General features: G+C 38.2%; 1 protein-coding gene across 1 annotated transcript in view; it reads left to right on the top strand.

Moving 5' to 3' along the window:
* LOC136885527 (trypsin-7) overlaps window positions 1-25,638 on the top strand; it is a 101,004-nt gene that overhangs the window by 59,728 nt on the left and 15,638 nt on the right. The window contains exons 5-6 of the mRNA XM_067158125.2: window positions 13,559-13,774; window positions 19,722-19,878. Coding sequence (XP_067014226.1) covers window positions 13,559-13,774; window positions 19,722-19,878 — 373 coding nt within the window. The remainder of the gene's footprint in view (window positions 1-13,558; window positions 13,775-19,721; window positions 19,879-25,638) is intronic.

Genomic DNA, 25,638 nt, shown 5'->3' on the forward strand with positions numbered 1-25,638 from the left:
GCTAGCCTCTTCATGTTGCTATATAAATCACATGCCAATTCACCGACAGAGTTCCTGATGTATGAAATTTTTGGTTGTCCCCTTGGTCTCCTTCCCAGTACTTTACCTTTAATCATAGTTTGTAAAAGAGAGCCATGTCTCAATACATGTCCAAGGAACTCTTCTTTATCATATTTAATAAACATCGATCCTCCGTTACGTTCTTTATAACAAGGTCATTTTTTTTTTTATCCATCCAACTTATTTTTGTAATTCTTCTCCAAAACCACATTTCTGCAGCCTCAACTTTTATTTCTTCCTATCGTCGGCTGTAACTTGATCCGAGTAATATAACTTCTTCCTGCATAGCGTGAGCAGTTCAACTCAGTTTATGGATGTGCTTGCGATGACTAAACAGACTAATCTCGGCATAAACCACACTGAATGGGTGCAGGAGGGCGGGGTTGTAATTGACGGAGTTTTCTTGCTTGTTACTTGGTCTCTTGATGTCTGCGGCATTCTCTTTCACACAAGTTGACAGCGGTGGATGTAGTGTTCGCCCACAGTGAGCGGTCCACAGCACATTCTTCCCATGTCGGTATATCTATACCAGTTGTCTTCATGATGTGTTTCAGCTGGTCCTTAAAACACTTAAAAGAGGCTCCATGAGGTCTGCTGCCGGAGCAAAGTTCATCATAAAGAATTTGGCGGGGAAGCCTGGTATCACCCATGCGGTGAACATGGCCTAACTATCTGTTGGTGAGCGATGATTGTTGCCTCAATGTTATTTAGCTGCGCTTTGTCGAGAACTGCCTTGTTGGTCACATAGTCCTGCCACTTAATATTCAAGATGAATCTCATTTTCTGTTGGTGGAAGCGCTCAAGTTTTTTGACAACACGGTGATGGAGTGTCCAAGTTTCACAGCCATACAGTAGCATGGAAATGACAACAGCTTTGTACACCATGAGTTTAGTATGCAGTTTTAGGTCGTTATTCATGAAGACTCTGTGCATTAACCATCCGAATGCTGCACGAACAGCCCCAATTCTTTTATCAATGTCTTGTTCACAGGTACACCATTTAGACAAGATGGTTCCAAGATATGAAAAGTGATCAGCCTGTTCCAGTGTTGTGTTTAAGGTGGAAATACTGAACTCAGGAAGTGTTAATCCTGGGGCAGGTTGTGCAAGTACCTTCGCCTTTTCACATTAATGGCAAGACCAAAGCGATCACATGTAATTTTAAAGCAGTTGACTGACTGTTGTAGTTCTGCAGGTGTTAGAGCAGGAGATGCGGTGTCATCGGCATACTGCAGTTCTGTCACCCGGGTAACCAGATTACGTCTTTGTGTGCGAAGTCTTGCCAGATTGAAAAGGCCTTCATGAAAACGAAATTTAATCTCCATGCCTAAGTTGTTTGCAGATGATTCATAAACCATGCAGCCAGGCGTATTTTGTGGTGTCAACTTCAACAATTGACCTGTTTTTCCATTTGTAAAATTTTACTCATCGTCAAAGAAGCACTCAAATATTTTGTTGATGATTTATCCCGGAGTGAGGAGTATTCAAATTTGTGAAACAGTAAGGAATAGCTCTGGAGTTCATCGTGTGTCTATGTTGTGGGGACATGAGGTACATTTTTAGGCCTTTTACTTGGCAAGAAATCCTCTTCAAGGCACTGTTTATCATGTATTAATGAAGGTGACCATTTTTGGTTCCTGTAAGATCTGCATTGACTATTAATGATTTATCATCCTGTGAGAAACAGGCTTAATAAAGGTCCACCTGTCAATACAATTGATTAAACAAGTAGTATATACTACTTACTAATTCAATTCCGAACACCATCACACATGTTTCAAGAAACAGATCTACTCTCTCCTTCGGTGATAATAAAAATCACATCAAAATCTCTAAGGATTTGCTTGATTTAAAACACATGGTAGGTAAGGGTTATTCTGCTCGAAGGCAGGTCCGAACCTCCGCAGAGGTGTTCCTGAGCCGGAGTTTACGTGCGGTAGGGTGGCCAGTTCCTTTCCGCTCCTCCATTCCCTTACCCCCCACCAACAGCGCGTGGCAACCCATCCAACTCCTGACCACGCCCAATGTTGCTTAACTTCGGAGATCTCACGGGATCCGGTGTTTCAACACGGCTACGGCCGTTGGCTATTTAAAACACATAAAACCTTAAAATAAAATATCTACTTTAAAATCTCAATAGTTCTATTTCTTGTCGTTGTCTAAGATAAGTTATATGTTAATTTTCTTTCTTGAGGAATATTGTTTCATTGTTAAAATCCTATCACTTGTGCAGAGTACTTTTCATTGAGTACAGCATTCCAATTTTTGAGTGGTGTTTAATGTTATTGTCTAAAACTGTTGTTGAGGCATTAACATTTTTTATATCTAAAAACAAGTAAAAAGTGTCTACGTTTGTGTTTGACTCGTGGATCCCTTCTTCTTATTCAAAGAATGGATTTAGTGAAGTGAACAAATACTTACTTTATGCTAACCCCCCCCCCAAAAAGTCTTATTATCACCACGCGACAACCGGTCGTCATCACTCATATATTTAACACACTTATTCCACTTTGTCATTACATTTATTGTCATTAACATCTGTGCATGTTTTGAGAAGCTTCAATTTCTCTCGTCTTCAGCAGCGTAAATTACCAAAATATTCTTGGACTTGTTACATATAACCTCATGTCCCTAACCTTGCTTCATTAACATATTTTTTTTTTTACACTTTTATAATTTTGCTTCATGCCGCACTGACAAAGATAGGTCTTATGGCGACAATGTGATAAGAAAGGCCTAAGAGTAGGAAGGAAGCAGCCATGGCCTTAATTAAGGTACAGCCCCAGCATTTGCCGGATGTGAAAATGGGAAACCATGGAAAACCATCTTCAGGGCTGTCAACAGTAACATCATTTTAGATATCCATAAAACTATAGAAAATTTTGATTAAACAATCTAAAACTTTAACATGAAGCTTCTTGAATATGTATGGATGTTAATGACAATAAACTGTTAAATGTATTGACAAGGTGGGATAAGTATGTTAAATATATGGGGTAATCAAAACATTTCCGTTTGATGGCCATACAGTCCTGAGTCAGGATGCCAATCGGGCAAAATCGCCGTGAGCATTGAGGCGCTCATCCCACCGACACACCAGGTTGAAGATCCCCATGTGATAAAATATTGTGTCCTTCTGCGTGAAGAAGTCCGTAACCGTCTTCTGGACATCCTCGTCTTACCGGAAGCATCGAAACTTCGAGGCCTTCTTGAGGAGACTGAAGGCGTAATAATCATATGGGGAGAGAACAGGACTATAGGGCGGGTGCTTGAGTGTCTCCCACTTGAATTGGAACCTCATCCACCTCCCGCTTGTTCTTGTCCACAATGGATGAGGCTGGCCTCCCAGATCGACTGGCGTCTTGTGTCGGAACGGGACCCACACAGAACTTGGTACACCATTCCACAATTGTGGTTTTTGACAGACATGCTATCCCATACACAGTCTTCTGCCTCTGATGGATGTCCACTGGTGTTTGTCCTTCAGCAGCCAAGAATAGAATAACAGCATGTTGGTCCTGTTTGGATGGATTTGATAATAACCTTGCCATAGTTCACGTGGCCGCATTTTATGAATGGACCTTGGCATGACACTGCCCTTTGCCTATATATCTGTGCTTATATACCACCATCGGAGTCATGCTATGTTGCATGTCTGCTGCAGCAATGCTATCAAATGGAAACTTTTTGATCATGGCTTCTAAATGAATGTATGATTACTGTAAGTTGTAGTAAATACAGACCTAAATAGTAAACCAATATGGTTAAAATAATTACAACTGTGCGTCAAGGTGAATTTCCCATACATGCGATACATGTGATTGATGGGTTACATCCCTTGTAGTTTCATTGAAAATTAAATATTCATTGTTCATATTTTAAGGGAAGTTATTTACATAAAATTCAAATGCACAGTTATCAACACTCAGAGATAGAAGCATGGCTGGCTAGTAATTGCTACTAATTGCTAAACTACTCCAGGATGGCAGTACGAACATTAGACCCTTGTTGGTTGTTGATCTCTTTCATGGGTTGGAATGCGGAATGAACTGCCACATTTGTCAAGAGGGCGGTGCAAGGTGGAATCCTGTAAGTTATCGTGTGTAGCCGGGATTTATTTGCTACTAGCTGATGTACCCATGCCTCGCTTTGGAATACAGCATTCTAGGTTAGGTAGTGTACATGTTGTGAGCAAGAGTGTATTAACTTGCATAGCTCTTAATGTTATCCTAGAAACACGACGGGTAAGTCACCAAACATCTTTTCTCATATGAAGACTGCCTTAGAGAATTTTCATTGTAATCGTAGGGCCGCTTGCCTACCATCAGTGACAATCAGGTTGGGGAGTTTTCATTATAATGGCAGACACTCACTCTCCACCTGCCTTTTTAGATCCTCAGCAAGACTCTCTTAGTGGTTTTCCCAACTGAAACGAACATAGGTCATTACAATGACGTCAGTAGGAATGGCGCGATTAAAATCAATGCTTTCATATGAAATACTCAATCAAATGAAAAATCACACATTTTCTCACTTTTAACGAACAGTACTACGCTGCCGATCTAACAGTCCAAAGTTCCAGAGGTGGAATGACCAGGCCGCAGGCATCCGTGATCCATGAACACTCTTTTTTTTTTTTTTTTTTTTTATCGGCCAGGGGAGGAGGGGGGGGAGGGACAGTTCTAATTGTGAAATATCGCCATAAGACCTATCTGTGTCGGAGCGACGTAAAGCCCCTAGCAAAAAAAAAAAAAAAAAAAAAAAAATTGTGAAATAGTGGAGAGTCCCAGAGCAAAAACTATGCCCATTTACTTATCTGTTTCCTATGAGAACCCGATGAGTCGGAAAATCTCAATTTACTACACTGGCAGGGTAAAAGACTATCTGACTTGGAGGCAAATTTTTCTTCCTAGCCGGAGGAGAAACCCCTTCTTCACTGCTAATTTGGAATAAAATGAACGTAGATTTAATAAAAGTGAAGAGGAAGGAGAATATCTTATGAAACGGCTCTTTCCAGGGTTGAATTTTGAGTTATTTATTGAACTGTGGTGCTATAATTTGGAATATGCCTAAATTCCAATTCTAGACCAGTTCATACTACTACTACTAAGTGAGCCTATGCCTTAAGTGTGCACACTGTTCATTCAAAACAGCGCATCAGAGTAGGGATTGAATAGCTGGAATACTATGATGAACCACTGTGTTACGTGCCAGTAGTATCAGAAAATGTATGAACCAGAGGAATGGCATGCTAAAGAGGAAATTTTTCTAACTTCCCAGCTATTTCCCACCAATATTCCGTCAGGCTGTTATACTCAGTACGCAGCAGTAATATCATCTATCGGAGTTGAGTGTCAGCATAAGACAAAGAACATCACAACAAACAATGGTCAATGTAATGTTATTGTTGTTCAATGCTATGCACTTTTGATATTATAGACCTTCACATTTAGTTTTCTTCCGACGCTGAAATACCACTCTTATCATAGTCGGTACGGTTAAACCGAATAAAACATAAATGATTGGAAACTGTATTCTCTATAACTTTTGTTATGTAGTACTTTTTGATAGGACCAATAACATAGGTATTTAAAAATTAAATTTTAGGCACCTTCCCCTAAACTACCATTTCATCCAGGGTGAATAAAATTGTTTACAGCTTCCTAAACTGTAGTTTCTTATTCCCTGACTCTATATAACTATTTTCATTAAATTCTGTTAACCCATTTTCTCCTGGCTCGGCATTGGTATGGACTTAGCAACAAAAATACAAATTCATGAATATCTCTGTTATCATAGCCGTTGCAGTAAAATTGTATAAGATGTAAACAATCAGATATTTAATTCTGCATAACTTTAGTTATGTTGTATTTATCAATACGACCACTAAAAATATAAACATTTGAAAATTAAATTTTAGGCCTTCACCTAAACTACCATTTCACTCAGCGTGAATAAAATTATTTATGGCCTAGATTGTAGTGGCTCATCCCTCGACTTAAGATACCAATTTTCATTAAATTATCTTCAACCGTTTTCTCGTGATGCATGTACATACGTACAGACAGATAGATAGACAGAGACAGAAATTACAGAAAAGTAAAAAATGCATTTCCTTGTTACTGTGGACATGACTAATACAGAAATACCATTATTTTCAAATTCTGAGCAATGTACAGACAAAATTCTTTATATATATAGATTTTGTCAAATACTGGAGTTCTTGCTTGTGAGTGGTTCTTTTCTTGTGCTATAAATGATGATATTTGACAAATGTGTGTTCTAGTAATATAAATGATTCAGTTTCCTGTCCAGCTCCATGGCTAAATGGTTAGCATGCTGGCCTTTGGTCACAGGGGTCCCAGGTTTGATTCCCAGCAGGGTCAGGAATTTTAACCATTATTGGTTAATTTCACTGGCACGGGGACTGGGTATATGTGTCATCTTCATCATCATCTCATCCTCATCATGACACGCAGGTCGCCAAAGGACGTCAAATCAAAAGACCTGCCCCTGGCAACCTGAACATGTCCTCGGACACTCCTGGCACTAAAGCCATACGCCATTTCATTTCAGTTTCCTGTGCTTGTAGTGAAAATATCAAACATAGAAAATGCGGGAATGATGGGATTTTGAAAAGGTATCACACCGATCAGAGAGCAGTTCAACAGGCATGAATGTAGGAGCACGAGAGTCACACGTTTCTTCCATGCAATCCAAACTGAATTGTGTAATTGAACGATTATTAAGTGAACCATTTAATATACTTTCTTTTACGGAGAAAAGCAGATTTATAAATGAAGGACAGCCGCATCTAACTCTGGATGTAACTACACAACATAAGTTGTCATTCGTCATTTCAACAGAAATATTTATGAAACAGACCATTGGATTAGTGAATGTGAGATCTTAAATAAACTTTTCTGTTGGCCTTGAGTTGTTTTCTCTTGAAAAATGTCTTTGGACGGACAGTCTGTTTGCATTGATGTTTAAAAGTTTTTTTTTGGTTATATCCCCTAAACCAGAATTCAGGAGTCGCCACTGCTGGATAGGCGCTGAGTAAAACAATGCCTTGTTTCTGTATTCCCGACCACATTTTACCATACACTCTGCTTGAAGAAAAAGGTCCATGAACACCACAAGAAACTCCTCCACCTGAGTGAATTTTAATTATTTGAATCAGTATTGGATTATAGCCAACTAGATAACCATAATGTTCATCACTCCTTCTTTGTTCTCATTTTAGATTTTCATCAAGACTGTAAAAACTGTTTTTAAAACTTCTAATGTGCCACACTGAACTTTTCTATCTATCATTTTTCTCAATCAACATTTTTCACTTTGGATACTTTAAGTTGTCTTGTTTCCACATATACCAGCTCAAGATGACCCATGACCCATATGGAGTCAAAACATAGCATAGTCTCACTACTCGTAATGAGTGTACATTTTTCCATTTATAATTGGCTTTATGTCGCACCGACACAGATAGGTCTTATGGTGATGATGGGACAGGAAAGGCCTAGGAGTGGGAAGGAAGCCATGGCCTTAATTAACGTACAGCCCCAGCATTTACCTGGTGTGAAAATGGGAAACCACGGAAAACCATTCTTCAGTACTGTCGACAGTGGGGATTGAATCCACTGTCTCCCAGATGCAAGCTCACAGCAGCACGATCCTAACTGTATGGCCAACTCATCGTTACAAAAGCTGATAAGGGTAACACAACCGTTGTTAATAATCTCATCATTATAAAAGCTGATAAGGGTAACACAACCATTGTTATGGATAAAATTGAATACATTTAAAAAACCAAAAACTTTTTCTGCAATAATTCTTTTTCAATAATTAAGAAAGACCCAACTCAACAGATTCAGCATCTTCTGAAGCAAACATTAAAGAACACCTCTTTCCTATTTACAGATCATGAGAAAACAAAGTTATTGAACATGAATTGGGCTCTGCCAACTGCAAAAGCTTTCCCTAAGATCCACAAGGCTGATGTCCCCATTCACCCGATCATTAATTACAGACCCAACCCGCTATACAATTAGCCCAATTCATTCAGAAATTCCTAAAGAATAATCATAAGTTTTTATCAAAAAAGTCTATTAAAAGTACTATTCAGCTAATTGAAAAACTGAACAACTTTGAAATTCAGTCACACCACTCTTTACATTCTTTTGATATTGTCAATATGTACTCTAGCATTAATACCAAAAAATGATTTCCCATTATTGAAAGAAACCTGAATACATACAGTCACCAGAGTAAATTTGAGATTCTTGATTTCATGACTGTCTTAAACTTGGTAGTCAATAACAATTTTTTCACATTTGACAATATAATATACCAACAAGATGGCTTTGCAATGGGGTCACTGGCATCGGGGATCTTGGCAGAGATATACTTAGATTTTCTGGAACACACTTTTATTGATAACAACAATAATTTCAAGAATATACTTTTTGGGCAAGATATGTGGATGACACATTGGTAATTCTAAATGATAGGATTATTAATGCATCCTCTACTCTTAATAATCTCAACAAGATTGATCCTCATATTAAATTTACCCTTGAAACTGAATCCAACAGATTAATCAATTTTATAGATATAACAATTAGCAGATTACCTTATTCCTTATCTTAAATGATTTACAGGAAACCCACACAAACAGCTACTACCATAAGACAAGATTCCTCACACCCACAATCACATAAGTGTGCCACTTACAACAGTATGGTTAACCACGCTTTCAAAATACCTTTATCTAAAGATAATTTAAATAAAGAACTTAATATCATACGTTCCATCGCTAAATTTAATGGTTACAGCAGATTTTTTATTGAACGAATAATCAATAAATTTAAAACACTGAACAAATACAATGCTATCAAATGACAGTCCTAAACCAGCAGCTTACTTTACCTTCACTTTCAATGAAAACGTCTACTGCATTGTCAATATCTTCAAAAAACATAACTCCAAAATTTCATTTCGAACTAACAATAGAAACATGGAAGTGATTTATAACTCCAAATCTTTAAACAGAACTAATATATTTTCAAGATCTGGCGTATACCGTTTTAAATGCAATACCTGTGATTCTTCTTACATTGGACAAAATTAGATATTCAGAACACGTTAACACGATAAAATACAATAAATTTTCAGCAATAGGGCAACACATGCAAGACGTAAAACATCATTTCACTACATTTGACCAAGATATTAAAATTATCAGTATCCTAAACAATTATCACTGAAAATTGTTTAAAACACCTTGATCAATATTTTAATCCTAACCAAAACCTTAATGATTTGTCTGAAAAACCAAACATCCTTTTTTTTTTTTACTTCCTTATCTTAGTTTTCAAAAGCTTCAAGTTGACAAGTAGGTGATCGATCTTCCATGTTATACACAAAAACTTCTTGCGCCACTTGCCCTTACCACAACACCCACTTGATCCACCTTAAACTACTCCCCTTACTCCCTAACCCCCTCCTATCCCCTACCTATGTTCAGTTTCTGTTCTTACTTCCTCTTGTACTTCATGGCAAGGCTAAATAAAGGTGAGCCTCATAGTATTACTTATCTTACCATTTTTTCACTGTTTTTTATTTCTTATTTTTAATTCATTTTATTTTTCTTTAGATCTCATAAAATATTCATATCAGTACTGATAGGTTCATATCCTACAATATATTCTAGGAGTTTTTATATATATATACTACCCATCTTTAGAAGTACCAAAAACATCATCATCATCATCAACATCATTTCTTCACTCCAGCAAGCCGGGTGCAGTTGTGTACAAGCCTCCTCCAGTTTGTTCTATCCATCCACAGATGCTGCTCATATATGCGACACCAGTTCGCATCTCTAATTTCAAGGTCCTTCATTATCTGTTTTTCCCAAACATCACGAGGTCTTCCTCTTGGTCTCTTCCCAGGAACATTGTGGTCAAAGTATGTTCAAGGAGTCCTGTGAGGGTTCATTCTTTTCATGTGACCATACCATTGCAATCTCTTCACTTCTAGAGTCTCCAGCAAGCTTCTTTCCAATCCAAGCTGTTGTCGGATATCCACATTCCTTATTTTATCCGTTTTTGTTTTTTGTAGACAAGAACGGAGAAACTTCATTACTGTTGCCTGAAGACGACTCTTTGTTGGTCCAGTAAGTGTTACTGCTTCCAGGCCATACGTCAGTATACAGTAGGTACTAGATATATTTTGTACAAGCTGATCTTGGAAACTAACGGAAATGTTTCATCCCAAAGTATTTGACGTACAGCGTGATAGAATTTGGAAGCTTTCTATATTCTGTTACTAATCTCTTGATGTATGGTATTGTCTGATGACAGAACACTACCTAAATACTGGAAGTTGTCTACAATATCCATCTCCTCATCTCCAATTCTTAGATGAGCAGTTGGAGAGTTTCTACTCATCACCAAGCCAACTGTCTTCGTTTTGCTGATTTTGAGACCAAAGAGTGTAAAAGCTTCATGCCAGAGATCTAGTCTCGTTTGTACTTTCGCTTCTGTCTCACCCCATACCATTACATCATCAGCAAAAACCAGGGCATTAGTTGTTGGATCCTTTTGCTTAACCACTTTTAAAACTTCATCCATTATGATTATGAAGAGAAGTGGTGAAAGACAACTTCCTTGCTGGACTCCACTCTTCGTTTCAAACCAACCTGACCTTCCATCCTCGACCTGGACATAACACTTGGTTTCATCATATAATCGTTGTACTCGTGCTATGATGTCATCGGGCACTTTCTTATGTCTCAAACATTCCCATGTATGCCTGCGTGGTACACAGTCATATGCTTTCTCGATGTCCAGAAAAACAGTTATAAGTGTTTTACCTTTCTCCCAATACTTCTCATAGAGCATTCTGGTGGCAAAAATGAGGTCTATAGTTGATCTATGAGGTCTAAATCCATGTTGTTCCTCCTCGAGTGTAGGTTCAACATATTTTCTAATCCTGCTCTCAAGGATGGATTCATAGATTTTGAGGCCATGTGACAGCAGAGTTATACCTCTGTAGTTGGTACATTTCTTTCTATCACCTTTTTTTTCTACAATGGGATGATGACTCCTTGCTTCCAGTCATTGGGTATTAGATTCTCTTTCCAGATTCTATTTAGTTCCCTGTACATCCACTGTTGTCCTACCTCTCCTAGTGTTTTGATCATCTCAACACTTAATTCATCTGATCCAGTTGATGTGTTGTTTTTCAGCTTAGATATTGCTGTCTCTACTTCCAACCATCTCAGATTAGTGGTATTTGTGCTGCCAAAATCATAAGGTTCATCGTCTAATGGGGTGACATTTTCATAACAGTTCAGCAAAGTTTCAAAGTGCCTTTGGAATTATTGTGATATGTTGGTCTTATCCCTAGTCACCTCACCATTAGGAAGTTCTACCAAAAACAAAATCATATTATTTGTGACCTAGCAACAAGTTTATTCCTTGCATAGCAACAATTGTGATTTATGCTGCATCCTTTTTTTAACCTCAAGATCTACAGCAAGAGTGCTCAAGAACCTAAGATATCTACAAAAATTATCTTCACTGAAAAGTGCTAAATGAACTTCAATTATTAATTCTTCAAGAAAGTGTCATAAGTGTTACAATACCCTTTAATGTTTTTTGTGTGATGACTTCTTACCATTTTTGTATCGGCTGATGATGACAGGGATATATGTCGAAACAGGTCCCAAAACATATTAAACATGATGCAACATTAATTTGTGCAATAATTTATTAGTGTATTGAATAGGTGGAACATCTCTCTCTTTTTGGCATTATAAGTGTACAAACCATTTAGTTTTAAGAAGTTTACATCAGAAATGTATTGAATATTTTCTTCTAAGAATTGAACAAATTAAAAAAAAAATCAATATTTTACTGTGGCGGGGGACACAGATGAAGAATACAGCCACAGTATCCCCTGCCTGTCATAAGAGGTGACTAAAAGGGGTGACCAATGAATGATGGATCTTGAACCATGAGATTACCTGTGATTAGTACCATCACGCGAGAAACATCATGGGTCAACTCTACTTGCGATTAATACCACTATGGGAGGAACACCATGGGCCTGTGATTAGTATCATCGCGAGTGGTTTGCTGTGGATTTACAGTACCCGTGAGTAGTACCACTATATGCAGAACACCACAGGTTTACGTTGCCCGGGATCAGTACCGCTATGTGAGCGACACCATGGGTCTGTGTTGCCTATGATTAGTACCATTATGTGAGAAACACCAGAGGTCTGGGCACTGCCTGTAATTAGTATCCCTATGTGAGAATCATCATGGGTCTGGGAGTTGTCTGTGATTAGTACCGCTATATGAGCGACATCATAGGTCAGTGTTGCCTATGATTAGTACCATTACGTGAGAAACACACAAGTCTGGGCATTGCCTGTGATTAGCACCACTATGTGAGAAACACCACGGGGCTGCACGTTGTCTGTGATTACTACCCCTTTATGAATGACACCATGGGTCTGCGTTGCCTATGATTAGTACCAGTATGTGAGGAACATCACGGTTCTGGGAAGCTCTAGTGAATAGTACCACTATGTGTGGAACACCATGCGTCAGCGTTACCTATGAGTGGTGCCATTATGTGAGGAACACAAAAGGTCTGCGTTACCTGTGAGTAAATAATAATGTTATTGGATTTATGTCCCACTAACTACCTCTTATCGTTTTTGAAGATGCCGAGGTACCAGAATTTAGTCCCACATTCTTTTATCTGCCAGTAAATCTACCGATACGAGGCTGACGTATTTGATCACCTTCAAATACCACCGGACTGAGCCAGGATTGAACCTGCTAAGTTGGGGTCAGAAGGCCAGCGCTTCAACCATCTGAACCACTCAGTCCATCACCTGTGAGTAGTACATTCCCTTTGATTACTACTACTATGTGAGGAACACCATGAGTCTATGTTACTTGTGATTAGTACTGCTATATGAAGAACACCGTGGTTCTGCTCTACCAGCGATTAGTATCATTATGAGGGGCCGGTGACCTGGATTTTGGACCCCGTTAGACAACAAGCATCATCAATTAAGGATTTCGCTTTGGGAACATCCCTTGTACAGTTTTAAGTTATTTTATGATAAGGTGGCGCATTGCGAGTCAGATATACTGAATATTTTAAGCTCGTAATCATTGTTCATCATCGTCTTTCTGAATTGTAGTCAGTGGACTGATTTTGGAATTATTTTTAACTTTGAATATTGCAAGTTGAATCTGCTGATTATTTTAAATTCCTATTCATTCATTCTTCATCATCATGTTTTGAATTCTGGTCAGTGGATGCACTTTGGAATTGTAATTGTCATTACTTTTTGTCTCATCTCGTACCATTAGGTGTGATGACCTAGATGTTAGGCCCCTTTAAACAACAAGCATTATCATCGTCGTCTTGTTTTACTGAGTTATAACAGAGTTTTCTGTGTCTGCAGATACGAGCTGCTACATCAAAGTTACAGGAGGGAGGTTTCCTGTTCAAAGTAGTCAAGGTTATCATTCATGAGAAGTACAATGAGAATGCTGGGGACTACCACTTCCAGAACGATATAGCTCTCATCAAGGTCCACAAGTCTTTCTCGGAGATGAGCAGAATTATAATTCCAGCAAAATTACCCGACTCAAACTACAGGATCTACGCTGGGACAATGGTATGTAGTAAAATAATGATTACACTAATATCCCAATCTATCATATATGCTGACAAGCTAATAGCAACGCCCTTAAAAACTTCAGAGTGATAAATTAATGTGTACCATTAGCTTTGTTTGTGTTCACCAGGCGAGTTGGCCGTGCGGTCACAGGTGCGCGGCTTTGAGCTCGCATGGAAAATTCTAAATTCCCATGGAGGGAATTAGATATTTTTCACCAATAGAGCATGTCAAAAATGTCAAAAACATATCAGATGTAAGGCTTTTCAGGCGTTTGCTCTATTAACCAGTTTATCTCCTGTATGCAGTTATCAGACTGTGCCTCTTATAAGGGCTTCTGATAAGTTCACCTACAAACACCCCAGCGTCAGTGGGTAGGGTCTGACACATCCCACTCTGATGAGTCTAGTGTCAGACCTAAGACGAAACGCTGGTTAATAGAGCAAACGCCTGAAAAGCCTTACATCTGATATGTTTTTGACATTTTTGAGCTTGCATCCGGGAGATAGTGGGTTCGAATCCCACTGTCGGCAGCCCTGAAGATGGTCTTCTGAGGTTTCCCATTTTCACACCAGGCAAATGCTGGGTCTGTACCGTAATTAAGGTCACTGCTGCTTCCTTCCAACTTCTAGTCTTTTCCTATCCCACCATCGCCATAAGACCTATTTGTGTAGGCACGATGTAAAGCCACTAGCAAAAAGAATTTGTTTGTTTGTTTGTTTGTTTGTTTGTTTGTTTCACACCCATATTGGGACACTTTAATCAAACTAAATACATCGAAGGCCCACTTTATTCAACAACAGTTAACATTTAACTGCATGTTAAAATAGTTTAACAGAGTACTTTTTAATCAACATTGGTTAAGACTAATAATCTGTTAAACTCTCATTTAACTTAACTGCCCAGGTTCAAGCAGTTAAATTCTCTGTTAGTTTAAAATATGGCAGGTGGATTAGATGCAGTACTTCTGTCTTTTTCAAAGTTCACAAACCAAGATCGCTTGTGTGTGTTGTCTCACGAACCACATTCATGGCGAACATGGATTTCTGTCGAGTTACGAAACTTGGTTTGTGAAGTTGCCAGCAATGAACGCTGTTCGCGCGTGGGTAGTGGAGGGTGTGAACATGGTCTTCATTTCAACTGTACAAACCGGTTTTGACCAACTGAGTTGATAATATGAGACCAGGCATTGACAACGAGCGGTTCATAAGTACAGTAGTCGCGATGACGGACACTACGACTACTTTCTTAACAAATTTTACAGTCTTCCAGAGGCTTTCCTTGTCTTTGGAAAGTGAAGGCAAGTGAAGCGGGAGGAGGCATTACAGGAGCTACCGAGAATGATCCAAGAGAAGATACCCGAGGCAGATTTAGCGCTTTTAACTGCAAGAGTTACTTTGTTGAAACAAAGTTTCCGTAGGGCAATTAGAAAAGTTAAAGAGTCGAAAAGTAAAACGGATTCTTCACAAAATTTTGGTACTTTGGTCTTCTTTCATTTCTCACCGACCAAGAGGAAATACGAAACTCACAATCCAACATTGATGTTCCAGTCACTGAGGAAAGGGAGCTGGATGATGACAGCCAGTACAAAGAAAGTCAACTACTGGAATCACAGATAATAATAACTTGTTGCATTTAAATATTAGTATTTATTAAATTGATTCTAACAAGGATTTAAAAATTCGGTATATTATGTTTCATATTGTTCATTTTATATTGAGGATACCATTCAGTCCTGCCAGGCAACTTTTCCCCGGGTATTAAAATAACTCACATAATCTAATCTGCCCACATACATGGCATTCGTAAACCTAGAAAAGGCATTCCATAATGTTGATTGGACCAAGCTATTTAAGATTCTGAAGGTGATTGGGATCAGATACTGAGAACGAAGAATTATCTACAATCTGTGTAAAAATCAGTCTACAGTAATAAGAATCAAGGGCTTTGAAAAAGAAGCGGCACTCCAGATAGGAGTGAGGCAAGGCTGCAGTTTGTCCCCCCTTCTTTTAAATGTTTACATAGAATAGGCAGTAAAGGAAATCTAAAGAGGAATTTGGAAAGGGAATCACAATCCAAGGAGAGGAAATCAAAACCTTGAGATTTGCCGATGATATTGTTATTTTATCTGAGACTGCAGAAGATCTCGAGAAGCTGCTGAATGGTATGGACGAAGTCTTGGGTAAGTAGTACAAGATGAAAATAAATAAGTCCAAAACAAAAGTAATGGAGTGCAGTCGAACAAAGGCAGGTGATTCAGGAAATATTAGATTAGGAAATGAAGTCTTAAAGGAAGTAGATGAATATTGTTACTTGGGTAGTAAAATAACTAACAATGGCAGAAGTAAAGAGGACATAAAATGCAGACTAGCACAAGCAAGGAAGAGCTTTCTTAAGAAAAGAAATTTGCTCACTTCAAACATTGATATAGGAATTAGAAGAATGTTTTTGAAGACTTTTGTGTTGAGCATGGCATTGTATGGAAGTGAAACATGGATGATAACTAGCTCAGAAAGAAAGAGAATAGAAGCTTTTGAAATCTGGTGTTACGGAAGAATGCTGAAGGTGAGATGGATAGATTGAATCATGAATGAAGAGATACTGAATCGAATTGGTGAGAGGAGATTGATTTGGCTAAATTTATTCACAATTAAGTATTTATTATTTTCCACCTAGTCAATACAATGATTGCCTAAGGCAATTTAATTGTTAAAAGTGGTACATGTTTTGTATATTATCAACATCTTCAGCCACATAACACTGTTTAGATGAAAAATATATAAATTGACAAAGTAATGCTTAAGAGGAAGTGTCCTTAAAATCAACATAAGATTGACAACATTAAAACAAACAAAAAACTCAAGAGAAAATATATAAATTATTTCTACAATTGAAAGCAGTCATCAAGGAAACACTTGTACAATATTCCATAGAGAATATGTCCTAAATGAATAATATTCTTTTCTTAATAATTCATGAAAAAAGGTCAATTTATAAATTAAAAATTATATAAATTTATAAGTAATTATCGAAATGAAGAAATCCAGATATCACAATGTGACTCTTATTATTAATGCAGATGAAAATATAACTAATTCCTAGTTGTCAATTCTTATTAAGCTTGCTTTCCTTTGGAACAGTAACTCCTGTCATTCTTTCACAGTCTTGTGTCTGGTGTAATATTGATGATGCGTTCTTCCTTGCTCTTGCCCCTGAGGAGGTGGAGGAGCGGGGGATATAGGTGTGTCAAGAATACCCTTGCTGTCACCTATAGCTTCAACTGAGGAGGAATAAGTTGTAGGGCTATCTGTAGGTGGAGAAATTCCAATTCTTTTTTCGTGATCTTTCTCAAGCATTTTCAAATATACTAGAATGTAATTGGCTAAATTTGACGAGAAGAAGCAATAGAATGATGGGACACAGGAATTGTTCAGTTGGTTTTTGAAGGAAGTGTAGGTGGTAAGAACGGTAGGGGTAGACCAAGGTATGAATATGACAAGCAGATTAGAGCAGATGTAGGGAGCAATTGTTACGTAGAAATGAAAAGGTTAGCACAAGATAGGGTGGCATGGAAGCTGCATCAAACCAGTATACGGACTGATGACTTGAACAACAACAATCTAATCTGTCTGCTTTCTAACTTGTTTCTGTATTCCACAATTGGCATTCGCAGGAAATTTTGAATGTATTTTTGAGCATGTTTAAAAGATTAATATGCAACCACTTTTCTCTTTCCCATAATCAGTCTTTACACCATGTGTTCTTTTCTTCCTCTTCTTCCTAAAACAACCCAACTTGTCAAGCACAATAACAATAGCTGCAACTTTGAAAATGCTCATATCCGTGACACGTGTGAGAAAGAGTTCTTCGTGCTGGGTGAACGTCTGTGTAGGGAAACAACATAAACAACTTCAGGAACCAAGTTTGTTGAGCTATGTTCCTATGGGTATAGGGCACTTTAGGACAAGTTTTGTCTCTTTTTGGAGACATCTTCAGCTAAAAATATACAAAATATGACAAAAATAAATTCCAATAACCCCAATATCATTTCAGCAAGGTTTCTTCGACTTAATACAACTCCCTTTTCTCTTTTCTCAGACTCCTCAGTATAATAATTATCGACTGATAACACAACACGTTATACCAAAATTCAACGAAGGTGTAGAGGATTTTCCCCTGTCAATGGAAATTAGACAGTTCCATTAGAATTCAAACAGATACAAATCACGTATTAGAAGCGTCCAATTAAGTCTGAACTTACTATATCACCATACATTACCATGAACAAAAGCACTTTACATCTGGAAAGAGGAGGAGGAGGAGGAGAAGGAGGAGGAGGAGAAGAAGAAGAAGAAGCAAACATAAACATCAAGCATATTATCAGTGTTCACAAATTTTTAAGGATTTTAAAGTTGCTTTAATGTTGAATGTTATTTAATGTTGGAAACATTTCTTAGCGCACAAAGTAAGGGTCCCCATACTATGAAAAACATGAAGTTAAGCAATTTCTTCAAATGTGCCAAAAGGTGAAGGGCTAAAGGGCCGAGAAAGGTTTCAAATTGCGAGTCTTAGATAGCTCTATCAAACTTAAAAAAAATTTCGAAAATCACTTCCGGCCTAAATGCAGTTCCGGAAAAACAGCTTATAATCACTTGTTTCTTTACTCGTTTTCTTTTTGATTCAAATCCTTGCCAAATTAACTTATTTACATAATTCTTTCTTTAATGTGTTTCTTGATTCAATACCCTCAGGTGTTTTTTTTTTTTTTTAATGTTCACATGGAAAGTAGTTATAAAGGCTTTAGTGAAACTCTGCATTGATTCACTTTAGTGCTTGTAGTGGCTCTTCAGTGAAACAATATGTTGCCTCACATTTGCACTCGTAGTGGTAGAAAAAGGCAAACTGCTCATATGATCGACGGGATAACAATGATTAATAAAAGGATTGTAACTTTTAGGAATAAATAAGGAGTGTATTCTCATACTTTATTCTTCTTCTGTGCGAGTGGGTCACTCAGGACCACACAGATTCAACATTTATTGAGCTTTCCTCCTTGCCCAATAGTTCTTCATTTTCATCGATTGTTGGAATTTCTGTTGGTTTCTTCTCATCTTACTCAAATCCCCTTGCGTGAACAATTTTCCTGATTACATTTTTATTCTGCAGATTTGGTGATCCTAATTCAGTGAGGCCTTTCTCTACTTGCTTATATTATTTTGATCTTTTACGTTTGATTTGCACAAATTTCTGTATTTGATAAGTAAGTCTGTTGGTATTCATTCTTTCCAAATGGCTTATAAATTTAATTCAAACAGTCTCATTGTATCAGTAAGTTTAGATATTTTAAAAGTATATTTCTGAGTTGGGTTTGGCATAATGTATTCCATTTTTAATTCTTGGCCGTGAGATCTTTCTCATTCCTTTTTTTTAATTTCTAATTTTATCATGTATATTGAAAGGAATTCTGAAGCATAGAGAGCTTCAGATTTAATCGCTGTTAAGTAATGATGAATTTTACTGTTCCAGGACAAGCATCTTTTGTTATCAACTTTCTTTGTGTGTTGAAAAGCAATTTCCGTTTTCTGAATTCTTGAAGCTACTGATTTATTTTAATTGCCATTTTCAGTGATCCATTCACCTCATTATATATTACTTACATAAAATTCGTAGCTCATATCCCTAAGATGTTTCCAACACAAAATTGCTTGCCTGAAGTTATAAAACTGTCGATTTTTAATTGTCAGTGTAATTTTTTTTTGTATGCTTTTATCTGAAGATATCTCCAAAAAGAGATGAAACATCTTCTAAGATAGATGTATACGTTAAGTGTTAGTTGGGATGAGTATAAGAAAATAAACAAGTATTGAAAGGTGGAAAATACCTCTAAATCCAAGTTTATTTAGAGTCAATACAGACCATTACAAGAAAATGTATAAACTGGTTACAGATGACCGTACTCGGCTGGGGATTCAACAAAGAAGATGGTAAGTTGACGGACCACCTTCAAGCAGTACAGGTACCCATAGTTTCAAAAGAGGAATGTCGGCAAATCCTGGGGAAGGAAATACTCACACCTGAAATGATATGCGCTGGCTTTCCTGAAGGTATAGTATTTTTTCTTTTTGCTACTTGTTTAACATTACACTGACACATCAAAGGTGACACGAGGATGGGAAAGGGCTAGGACTGGGAAGGAAGCAGCTATGCATTAATTATGGTACAGACCCTGCATTTGCTTGGTATGAAAATGGGAAACCATGGGAAAAATCTTCAGGGCTGCCGACAGTGGAGCTCGAACTCACCAACTCCCGAACGCAAACTCACAGTTACGTGACGCTAACCGCACGGCGAACTCAAGGGCTGTACCTTAATCAGTCTAATTTATAACTGTTAGTTTCTTCAATCTGTCAAAACCAACTTATGAATAAAAAGAACCACTTTTCTCTGTGAAAATCAAATGATCTCTCTGTTAATGGCTGTTAATTTCAGAAGACCAGCAGCCATAAGACACATCCTGCACGGCTGCTAGAGTTACACTTCCATCACACATTTTGTGATGCTAACTTCCATAATGCAAATTTTCAGATGATCCCCAAGCATAAGACATTTATGTCAATAAATTTTAAAACTACGTGAAAAAGAAAACATATAAAAGAATTATACCTGGAAAAGAAACAAGTTAGTTAAAAATAGAATTATATGAGCTTCCATAAATCATCAGGACATCTCGGAGGTCTTTGAATTTTGCACACCTTAAACTGCCTCTCCACATAGTTGTTGTAGTAGTGTCGTCACACCTGTGGGGAGAACAGAGTGGTTTTCTGGAATGAAACTGTACTATGACAGAGAAGCGGCGACTGCCCCCCACCCCACACACTTTGTGGAGACAACATTACATTTTTATTCCATTTTAGAGGCTGAAACTAGGAATTATATGTATTATTTTTAAAAAACACATTGTACAAGCCCTGTTGTCTTATCAGCAAATTTTTCCCTTTATTTGATTTAATTATTAGCAGAAATACATGCACCAAGATTGTGGACACTGAGGTATGATTAACCTGCTAACCCTGCCCATCTGTAAGTCTGGCAGTCTCTTTCTAGTGTCTGTTAGTTTCATACTGTGTAGTCAAATACTGAATGATTTTCAATTGTATAATCACATCGTACATCTATTTAATTGTTATGTACATGTAATATTGTTTCTTTGGTGAAAGTTTTACTGTATAATACTGAATCAAAATCTCAAAAAACTATTATTATCGCAAATAAGTTGGTAAACTGTCAACCTTTACCTCTCTGTCGAAATTTGCTCAAAGAGCTTAAAAAAACTTACCATTTTGTAGCTATTTTCTGTTTTGATGTACCAGGTGTATGCATAAGTCTTTTCTGGTTTCACTAAGTCAAATAAATATGAAAGTTTATTTGTTCCACCTTTTCAATACATAAAGAGAATTTTAAAACAGAATTAAAACTGTAGGGACATGTTTCGCTCTTCAATCAAGAGCATCATCAGCCTATATCTCAAACTGAAAGGTAAATAATCAGGTACCAGCGAACAGTATGCAACGTATGAATTCGACACATTTAAAGTTAAGAATTTCATCTTATATCCGTATTGAACTGAGAACATAAGAGAGCTAACTTAAGGGGTCCACCTTTTCAATACAAATAAATATTATAATGGTTAATTTTACTTGGAACTAGTTTCAACGCTGTTTAGTGTCATCTTTAGCCAAAATGTGAGAAATAAGCATAGGTACATACGTACAAACATATACATTACATTATATGAATTTGACACATGCATCAGTTTGTTCGTCTGACATTCACTTACGAACACACACAAGTTGAGTCCTCCGAACACTAGCATCTGTGTTGCATCATTCAGTGATCATGTCCACAATTGTGCCTGAAAAAAGAACATTTGCAGCACGCATTGCGTTTCTTATTTAATCAAAAGAAAAGGGCTGTGGAAAGTCATCTTTTGCTGGTAGAAACATATGGTGAACATGCACCAATGATTAGAACATGTGATACATGATTTTGACAATTTAAATGTGGTGATTTCCAAATGAAAGCCAGTGCGTGCTCTGGTAGACCACAAAAGTGTGAAGACGAACAATTGCAGGGAAAACGCTAATGCCAACAAATGATTAATTTTAATCACACATGGATCAAAAGATGACCGGAATGGGCCAGAAGATATGGCAAAGTGATCTGTTACAGGAAAATGCGCCATCTCACACAGCAAAACCAGTGAAAGACACCTTGAAATTGCTTGGATGGGGCATTCTGTTGCACCCGCTGTACTCCCCTGACCTGGCACCATCTGACTATCACCTCTTCGCATCAATGGGCACATGCTCGCACAGCAGCATTTCAGTAGTTTCGAGGAAGGTGGAAATTGGCTCAACTTCTAATTCCCAATCGCTGCTACTGCTACCACAGGGAAATGTGCTGGCACCACTGTTATGGTTATGGTTGAAACTGTGAAGGAGGCAAAGGTAAAATAAGGAGACAGGGAGCTGGAAATAATGCTGTTTGCAGATGATGATGGGGTGTGGGGAACTAATAGAGAGGAAGTACAAGGACAAGTTTGGGCTGGTAAGACTTGGGAGAAAGGAGATGAGCTGCTCGACTAAGTAGTATGTTACATGTGATAACATGTAACATTTTAGTTAACATGTCAATGTAAATCAATAAAGACAAGACTTATTGTATTGATTAGGTGGTCAAATTAATAAATTAACTTATTGTTATTATTCCAATTAAGTGGTATGTTCCGAGCTGTCAGTGGAGAGATGCCGTGGGAGGACATCAGTAGACGAATAAGTTTGAGTGGTGTCTTTAAAAGTAGGAAAGATCACAATATGAAGATAAAGTTGGAATTCAAGAGGACAAATTGGGGCAAATATTCGTTTATACGAAGGGGTGTTAGGGATTGGAATAACTTACCAAGGGAGATGTTCAATAAATTTCGAATTTCTTTGCAATTATTTAAGAAAAGGCTAGGAAAACAACAGATAGGGAATCTGCCACCTGGGTGACTGCCCTAAATGCAAATCAGGATTGACTGACTGACTGACTGACTGACTGACTGACTGACCGGTCGGTCGGTCGGTCGGTCGTGCAGGACTGGACATGGAGATCAGTAAAAGGATTCAACAGGGAAATGGATTCTACCAGAGTGTGAGAAATCTGGTGTGGAGGAAGGAAGTACCAGTGAAGTGTACAGAGGTGATCTCAATGTTGTCCCAAAAAAACACCGACAAGACTTAGTATGTTGTTTGGGATGGCAGACTGATCAATTTTCAAGAAGGAGCCCCTGTCTGGAAATGCATGTTTTGGGCGCTGGACAGCATCGAAATCTGAGGATGGATGTGACAGTTTGTTCCGATTTGATATCTTAATATGGAAGGTATGCAACCCTTTAGCCATCCGTGTACTGCGGATGGACGACTTCAGTGTAATAACATTCCTCCGCAGGCGCTACATTCCTCCACACAATCCTTAGAATATGCATTCTACTGCATTGCTTGTGTACTGTAGACTGCCAGTACAGTAACGTTGTTAATAGCAGTGCAACATGCACCAATACACAGCTTCAGAAATGACTGACATGGTGCTTGCAATACCAATATAATGGTCCGTTATTGGACATTATAAATTTTCCAGCTAACTCATTCTTGGTTGCCTGCGTTTCACCCTCGTGTGCTAAGTTAGGCTCGTCAGTTGGGACTTAGCACACCACCCAAGATGCAAGGCTAGTGCATACCATGGAGGCCACTGCATAGGCTAATTGAAGCCACCAGCAGTGCCAATGCACTATGAGAGCTATGTCTCATTTTCAAAAATTGATGCCTGCCTGGCTATCGAATGATGTAGATGTTGATTCCCATAGCGAACCTAAAATATTTGTCCCGAATGAGTAAATTTATAATACCAATATAATGGTCCGTTATTGGACATTATAAATTTTCCAGCTAACTCATTCTTGGTTGCCTGCGTTTCGCCCTCGTGTGCTAAATTAGGCTCGTCAGTTGGGACTTAGCACACCACCCAAGACGCAAGGCTAGTGCATACCGTGGAGGCCACTGCATAGGCTAATTGAAGCCACCAGCAGTGCCAATGCACTATGAGAGCTATGTCTCATTTTCAAAAATTGATGCCTGCCTGGCCATCAAATGATGTAGATGTTGATTCCCATAGGGAACCTAAAATATTTGTCCCGAATGAGTAAATTTATAATACCAATATAATGGTCCGTTATTAGACATAAATTTTCCAGCTAACTCATTCTTGGTTGCCTGCGTTTCACCCTCGTGTGCTAAGTTAGGCTCGTCAGTTGGGACTTAGCACACCACCCAAGACGCAAGGCTAGTGCATACCGTGGAGGCCACTGCATAGGCTAATTGAAGCCACCAGCAGTGCCAATGCACTATGAGAGCTATGTCTCATTTTCAAAAATTGATGCCTGCCTGGCCATCAAATGATGTAGATGTTGATTCCCATAGGGAACCTAAAATATTTGTCCCGAATGAGTAAATTTATAATACCAATATAATGGTCCGTTATTGGACATTATAAATTTTCCAGCTAACTCATTCTTGGTTGCCTGTGTTTCACCCTCGTGTGCTAAGTTAGGCTCGTCAGTTGGGACTTAGCACACCACCCAAGACGCAAGGCTAGTGCATACCATGGAGGCCACTGCATAGGCTAATTGAAGCCACCAGCAGTGCCAATGCACTATGAGAGCTATGTCTCATTTTCAAAAATTGATGCCTGCCTGGCCATCAAATGATGTAGATGTTGATTCCCATAGGGAACCTAAAATATTTGTCCTGAATGAGTAAATTTATAATACCAATATAATGGTCCGTTATTGGACATTATAAATTTTCCAGCTAACTCATTCTTGGTTGCCTGCGTTTCACCCTCGTGTGCTAAGTTAGGCTCATCAGTTGGGACTTAGCACACCACCCAAGACGCAAGGCTAGTGCATACCGTGGAGGCCACTGCATAGGCTAATTGAAGCCACCAGCAGTGCCAATGCACTATGAGAGCTATGTCTCATTTTCAAAAATTGATGCCTACCTGGCCATCAAATGATGTAGATGTTGATTCCCATAGGGAACCTAAAATATTTGTCCCGAATGAGTAAATTTATAATACCATTATAATGGTCCATTATTGGACATTATAAATTTTCCAGCTAACTCATTCTTGGTTGCAAAGCGAATTGCAATGGTAGAGCTGCTGCAAGATTGTGTGCGAAACGTTTTCCAAACACATGTACTATCCGCACACTTTATCTTGGTGCATTTACATCCTAGTGCTGAATCGGTCGACCTCGGCGATCTTCGAGATTCATACTGGCAACCTTTGAAACACAAACTATGAATCGCTTAAGCATCGTTGTGCGACATCTGGCGTAAACTTTACGTACTTTTACTGTTGTTGTTTACACATCAAAGTCAAAGTATAGAATTCATGCTAGGAACAAGAGTCGCATCGAGAGATATGTTTTATAATGTTATATAATGTGTATGTGACATAGTTGTTGGCTTAAGATGATAACGGTTTAGAAATTTCATATCGATCGATCATATTCTCGATTCAATTCAGATTTCATTTTCATTCAGTTGGCAGCACCAGGCAGCACTATCGATACCGGGACAGCTCGCTCCTTACTCCTCACCCCGTACACAAATGCATCAAGATAAAGTGTGCGGACAGTACCTCACATCATTCCACATTTGTGGCCATTGGGAGACGACTAAGAGAAGCCAGACAGTTCCACATAGGTAGTATAAAGAGTATGGTGTATGACACTCATGAAATGTCAGCGGAGGACCTTATTG

Source organism: Anabrus simplex, chromosome 14 (assembly GCF_040414725.1).
Source record: "Anabrus simplex isolate iqAnaSimp1 chromosome 14, ASM4041472v1, whole genome shotgun sequence".
NCBI lineage: Eukaryota > Metazoa > Arthropoda > Insecta > Orthoptera > Tettigoniidae > Anabrus > Anabrus simplex.